The sequence below is a fragment of the Nicotiana attenuata genome, chromosome 2 (genome assembly GCF_001879085.1).
Source record: "Nicotiana attenuata strain UT chromosome 2, NIATTr2, whole genome shotgun sequence".
Classification (NCBI taxonomy): Eukaryota; Viridiplantae; Streptophyta; class Magnoliopsida; order Solanales; family Solanaceae; genus Nicotiana; species Nicotiana attenuata.
The window spans coordinates 21424631-21431814 of NC_031990.1; the positions used below are offsets into that span (position 1 = coordinate 21424631).

The 7184-nt window shown below is 38.1% G+C and overlaps 1 protein-coding gene across 1 annotated transcript; it reads left to right on the forward strand.

The window, feature by feature from the left end:
• LOC109217342 (uncharacterized mitochondrial protein AtMg00810-like) lies at positions 5947 to 6842 on the forward strand. The gene is made up of 3 exons (XM_019381585.1): positions 5947 to 6127; positions 6227 to 6307; positions 6424 to 6842. The coding sequence occupies exons 1-3, from the start codon at positions 5947 to 5949 to the stop codon at positions 6840 to 6842; spliced, it is 681 nt and encodes a 226-aa protein (XP_019237130.1).

Genomic DNA, 7184 nt, shown 5'->3' on the forward strand with positions numbered 1-7184 from the left:
AGGGACCACGTCATCAACTCGGAGTGCAATTTTGGAATCAACAGAAGAACAACACTCATAAAACCACACTTGCATAGCTAGGGGCATCCCAGCTATCCTGTAATACTTCTTCACAGCATCCATCTTCTTGCTAATCGATTTTGTCAACATCTCAAATGCTTTTAAACCCCAATGATATTCAGAATAACGCCCACTCTCTACCAAGTCAAAATGTAGCCTTGGTATGGTTGTACTGTTTTTCTCGGATGAAAAAATGAAGGTGTGTATGAAATACAACAAAGATATCTTCAAGGCATCAACATCATTGTCGGGACCCCAGTTCTTGTCAGCAAAGCATTTAATCAAATGTTTCTTCTTGACAAGATTAGCACCTCCAAAGTAAGTCTCAATAAGTCGGTTAGGAACCTTTTCACTAAACTCAAAATCAGCATCATTACCAACACATTTGAGGCCAGTCACAAGCGCAAACTCCTTTAATGTGAAATGTAATGAAGTACCATTGACGTGTATTGCAAATACATTGTTAGGAGTACCTTCTAACTGGAGAGCCATGAAGCATCTGAAGAGTTGATGTTGGACTTCACAACGCTTCATTTGAAGAAAATTTCCAAAGCAAGTATTACCAAGTTGTTGGTACTGAACAGTAGTAAGGTTCTCTTTATATCGGAGACTATATCAGTGTTAGTATACACACTGATATGGGGTGCAAATTTTGGCTGTTGTTTCACAAAAAACTTAATTCCCTGCATTTGACATGAATAAAAACATATAAATACAACTAAATACACTGACAAGGCTAATTACATATAAAACAACTGGATACAACACAAATGACATTAATTTATCATACATGAATACATATGAATACAACTAAATATAGAATGGAACTTTAAACTGTTGAAAACAACAAATAAATACAATGAAATTGAAAAAGGAAAAACAGTGATGGGAACCTTGAAAGAAACTTAAAAAGACAACTATAAAAATACATCAGAATACATATAAATACGTATAAATACAAATGAATACATGAATAAATATAGTGGAATTTCATCAGAAAATTACCTTTTCTTCAACTTTATCTGAGGTTTTCAATTCTTCAACCTCCTTCCCCTTGACAGATGAAGCTTCAGAGATATGGTTTTTCCTCTTTTCCCGAATGGGAAGTGTTGTCTCCTTCATTGATTTCTCGACTTTATCATGTCGAGCTTTTGTTCTCTTCTCCAAATCAATATCTTTGGCTAAACCTGCGTCCAATTCACCTTGCGTGATTTGCAAGGAGAAAGAGGGCCCATCGAAATTGAGAAGTTTAGTGGGTATACCTCTAGTAATCAACTTGTGGGGTGTATTCTCAGACATTGTAACAATACGACTTGGGTACTGTTGATTAGATACAATTTGGTTAGTCGAGAGGTTGAGAACAAGCAAAAATGGCGAAAAATCAAAAAAAAAAATATGCTAACCACACTACTTATAGAAACAAGCCAGTACAACGTAGATGAAGCGTTAGGGTTTACCCGAGTTTCCTCACCCAAATTAGAATCTAATATATTGTTTTGTATATAATTGGTAAATTGTATATGAACTTGTAGTTAAGTGGCGTTTGGACATAAGAATTGTGAAATTCCAAAAAAAAGTGATTTTTTTCTTCAGGTGAAAATGGTATTTGAAAATTAGAGTTGTTCTTGGACATGAATATAATTTTGGGTTGTTTCTAAATTTTTGTGAGTGATCTGAGTGAAAATTTTGAAAAACAGTTTTTTGGAGTTTAAATTTTCGAAAAATTCCAAAATTTATCTATAAATAAAAATTGAAAATTTTATGGCCAAATTGATTTGGAAAAAAAGTGAAAAAATTCTTATACCCAAACGGGCTCTAAGTTAAAACTTCAATATTGAGGGTAAATAAGTTTCAAAAGTAGTATAGATAAGTAAAATCTCTTATTATACACTAATTATGTATCATATATGCATGTGTCGGCTATTTTTTGGGGGATAGGTGTTTAAGTTAATTTCCTCTTTTTATTTTATGATTATTACATGTATTGTAGTTAGAGCTGGAGCCAGAGTTTGAAGGTTGCAGATTCTAAATTTTAATCTTTTTAAATTATTGGGTTCTAAATTAATTGTTTATATGCATTATAATTTATTTTTAAAATATGATTGGAACTGGACAATTTACAGAAGAAAAGCTTCTAAATGAAGAAGACAATGGCCAACAAGAAGATACAAAGTCAAAGTTTGATGTCTTGAAAGAGGTTTCAGACCATTTTATTATTAAATGACAGAATGAATCATGTCCGCTCATTTAATTTAAAGAAGATCAAATCTGAAGCATCCAAATCAAGCACAAATGTAACACCTGGCAATAAGAGGTTTCCAAGTCTAGAATGTTCTTCCTACGTGTGAAGTGTGTGAGAGAAAATGTGTAAATACTAAATTCTTTGCATTCTGCAGATTATTCTTTTAGGTATATACATAGAGGAATAGTAGTAGGCCACCTGTACTTAGGCTAATAGAATTTTACTCCTTTTGTTTGTATAAATGTTTGTACAGAGATTGAACAAAATACACAAAAATTTCCCAAAACGTCTCTCATTCTCTGAAATGATATCAGAGCTTTAAGGTCTAGATCCTATTACTTCTTCTTCAAGTTTCTCAAGTTCCCTTCAATGGCTGTCACTGATGAATCAGAAACAGTTCTGGAGGCTGCTTCTCCATCCTCCATTCAATCTCTTCAACCCACACTCACAAATGATAGCTCTCATCCATTTTACCTTGACCCCTCTGATTCGCTTGGGATGATCCTTGTCAACTCCATCTTTGATGGAAAGAGTTATGGAGGTTGGTGTAGGGGGTAAATCCATCTCAGGAGTAAGCTGCTCCGTTGTAGCCACTTCTGTACCTGTACCCGGTCCTCATAGCCCTGTCAGCCAAAAATGAGCTGGGATTTATAGATGGCACAATCAGTGAACCAGCCCCTGTTTCACCCTCTTTCAAGGCATGGAATCGTTGCGATGATATGGTAATATCATGGTTGCTCAATTCTTTTTCAAAGGAAATTGCTGAAAGTGTCCTTTATTCCAAAACTGCTAAAGAGATCTGGGAAGAGCTGGAAGATAGGTTTGGACAAAGCAATGGAGCTTTGCTTTACCAGCTGCAAAAGGAGCTCAGTGATTTAGTTCAAGGAACTTCAGATGTAGCAGGATACTATACTAAGTTCCAGAAAATCTCAGATGAGTTGGACAACATTGATACCTGTGTTCGTTGTAGTTGTGACTGCTCTTGTGGAGGCAAGAGTAGATTTCTAAAGTCTCAGCAAAATGGAAGGCTTATTCAGTTCCTGATGGGACTGAATGAAGCCTACTCAGGTGTGAAGAGCAACATCTTTATGGCATCACCTCTTCCAAGCATTAACCATGCCTATTCACTGCTAATCCAAGAAGAGAAGTAGAGGGAAATTCATGTAACTCAACACCCTCTTGATTCTGCTTTTCTGGCTGCAAAGCAACAGTATGGAGGTCAGAAGTATGCTCAAACAGATAAGAGGGGAAACTATGAGGGAAAGAGAAACAATCTAGTTTGCTCCTACTGTAAGAAACTCGGGCACTCAGTTGAGAAGTGCTACAGGATCATTGGTTTTCCTGCAGACTTTAAATTCACTAAGAACAAGAAGTTTCAAGGTGGTGCACAAGGATATGCAGCAGTCATACAAGAGGTCAACTCAAATCAATCAGTTTGCAGTCTGGAAAAGGGATTCACACAGGAGCAATACAACAATTTGGTTCAACTTCTTCAACAGACCAAATTTACAGCACAAGGAGAGATCAATCCAGAGGTCAATGTGACTTCAAACTGTGCTGGTATACCCCAAACATTCACTTTCCAAAATCTCTAAGTCTATTATTTGGATTTTAGACTCAGGAGCTTCTGAGCATATGACTTGTGATTTTAACCTTTTGTTCAATGTTAGAGCCTTAATCAAGCCAGTCTTTGTCAATCTACCTAATTCACAAAGAGTTAGAGTCACTCAAGCTGGGAGTGTTCAATTACTCCCTGATCTCATTCTAATTAATGTCCTTTTTGTTCCAGTTTTTAAGTATAATTTATTATCAGTTCACAAGCTCTGTAAGCATGTTAATTGCCTACTCACTTTCCACTCTTTTGGTGCAATTTTGCAGGCCCCTTCAATGAAGAGGCCAGTGGTTCTTGGTAAAGAGAAACAAGGGATTTATCTACTACACACATTCAAGTCTAGTATCAAATTTTTCAATTCAAAGAATGGCCATTGTCCGGTTTCTTCTAAGTGGAATAGGACCAGTATTCAGTCCTTAGTTTCAGTTTCATGTAGTTCTGTTTTTCTAAATGATGTAAGCCTATGGCACCTGAGGTTAGGGCATTTGCCTTATTCTAATATGAAGAATATTTCCTCTATTTCTTGTTCTTCTTCATCTGATTCATTTAAGCATTGTGAAATTTGTGCTAAGGCAAGGCAGGTTAAGTTACCTTTCCAATCTAGTACCATCTCTTCAAAGGGGATTTCTGATCTAATTCACATAGACACTTGGGGACCCTACAAAGATCCCACTCGTGAAGGTTTCAAATACTTCCTTACCATTGTTGATGACTTTAGTAGATCAACTTGGACTTACCTTCTCAGTACTAAATCCAATGCCTTTAGCATTTTGAAACAATTTCTTGCTTTAGTGGAAAGACAATTTGAGAGGAAAATTAAGATCATAAGATCAGACAGTGCATGGGAACTGGGAAGTAGCTCAGATACTTCAGCTTTTCTTTCTTCTCAAGGTATCATACATCAAACTACTTGTGTCTATACCCCACAACAAAATGGCATAGTATAGAGAAACCACAAGCATCTTTTGGAAACATGCAAAGCTCTTTTATTTCAGTCTAAACTTCATGTTTCTTTTTGGGGAGAGTGTCTGCTAGCTGCTACCTACCTCATCAATCGATTTCCTTCTAAGGTTCTCAAGTTGAAATCTCCTCATGAAATCTTGTTTGGAGTACCACCTTCTTATCACACACTCAGAAGTTTTGGGTGCCTAGCTTATGCATGTACACTATACCCACATAAAACAAAGCTTGATCCAAGGTCTGTGGCTTGTGTGTTTATAGGATACCCTATGGCAAATAAGGGATACAAACTCCTGAATTTACAGACTATGAAGATTTTCATTTCTAGAGATGTGAAGCTCCATGAAACCATTTTTCCTTTCTCTTATACCAAAGGGACTCAACCTATATTTCCTTATTCACCATCACAGACCCCTGATTGCCCACAGTCCAACCATCCAACCACTACTTCTCCTATCATTCAACCAAACTCACCTAATTCTTCCTCTCCTTCCTCTCCTATTTTGCACTCACCTGCTCTCACTCCTTCTCCTATGACTAAGCCTAGTGCTTCTCCTACCCTACACTCACCTTTCTTCAATCCTTCTCCTATCACCAAGTCCCCTGTTTTACCTTCAGAACCTGAACTCAGAAGGTCAACCAAAACTTACAGAACTCCAGCATATCTAACAGATTTTGTTTGTAACTCAGTCTTCCTCACAGATCTTACTGATTCTTGCTTTACTACTCCTATACAACCTGTTGTCCTCTCCTTCTCTGCCTTATCTCCAGCGAATCAATCCCTTCTCAAGACCACCTCCTATGTTTCAGAACCTACATCTTATTCCAAGCATGCCTTCACCCAGGCTGGCAAGATGCCATGGCCAAAGAACTTGAAGCCTTGGAGGCCAATAAGACATGGGAAGTACTGCTCTTACCTCCTGGGAAGAAGGCCCTACCATGCAAGTGGGTATATAGAGTTAAATATAGGTCTGATGGTTCTTTGGAAAGATACAAAGCAAGATTGATTGTTAGGGGAGATATTCAAAGGGAAGGGATAGACTTCACTGAGACTTTTTCCCCAGTTGTCAAAATGACAACTATCAGGTGTCTTCTTGGCATTGCAGTGAAGAAGAAATGGGAAGTGTTTCAATTGGATGTGAATAATGCCTTCCTGCATGGGGATTTGCAGGAAGAAGTATTCATGAAATTCCCAATAGGGATGCAGTCCCCTTCACCCAGTCATGTTTGTCTCTTGAAGAAGTCACTTTACGGTATGCGGCAAGCCTCAAAGCAATGGTATGCCAGACTAACTGCGGCTTTAAATTTTAAAGGTTTCTACGATTACTCTTTATTCTTTAAAAAATTAGCAGGGAAGGTTACCATTATTGCAGTCTATGTTGATGATATTCTACTAACAGGGGATGATTTAAAGGAACAACATTTGTTAAAGAGTTCCTTGATTCCGAATTCAAGATCAAGGATCTCGGACAAGCCAATTATTTTTTGGGCATGGAAATCATTCGAGAAGAACATGGATTGATATTAACTCAAAAGATATTTACTTTAGACTTACTGCATGAGTTTGGAGCCTTTGACCTAAGGCCAGCTTCATCACCACTTGATCCCACTCAAAGACTCAATCTTGATACTGGCGAATTGCTTCCAGATCCAACCTTTTACCGTAGACGTCTATTGGGGAAATTGAACTTCCTCATCCACACGCGACCTAATTTATCCTTCACCATCCAACATTTGAGCCAGTTCATGCAATCTCCCCGGAGTCTTCATTTGGATGCTGCCTTTCACTGCCTGCACTACCTTCTTTCAGATCAGGGTATGGATTTGCTAATGAACTCCAGCTCTTCTCTTCGTCTTCTTGCCTTCTGTGATTCCGACTGGGGTCGGTGCCCTGATTCTCGCCGTTCCATCAGTGGGTTTTACATCAGCTTAGGAGGTTCTCCAGTATCCTGGAAATCAAAGAAATAACCTTTAGTTTCTTTATCATCTGCTGAAGCAAAATATCGCTCAATGAGAAGGGTGGTTGCAGAGGTTACCTGGTTAGTCCGCTTACTAGAAGATCTATCAATTTCTCCATCTTTGATGGTCCCTCTCCATTCCGATAGCCAAGCAGCGATTCATATCACCAAAAATCTAGTCTTCCATGAAAGAACAAAGCACGTGGAGCTGGATTGTCATTTCGTTCGGCAGCAATTCCAAGCAGGTCTGATTTCTCTATCCTTCGTTCCTTCGAATCAGCAGCTCGCAGATGTTTTCACTAAGCCTTTATCGAGTCTGATTCATCGCTCCATCATCGGCAAGTTGGGTGTT

Excerpts from the sequence above, each read along its gene's own strand:
- LOC109217342 (XM_019381585.1), top strand. The coding sequence starts at position 5,947 with ATGACAACTATCAGGTGTCTTCTTGGCATTGCAGTGAAGAAGAAATGG. Across the intron at positions 6,128-6,226 it reads CTTGAAGAAGTCACTTTACG|GGAAGGTTACCATTATTGCA; the intron begins GTATGCGGCAAG and ends AAAAATTAGCAG. Across the intron at positions 6,308-6,423 it reads GGAACAACATTTGTTAAAGA|ACTTACTGCATGAGTTTGGA; the intron begins GTTCCTTGATTC and ends TATTTACTTTAG.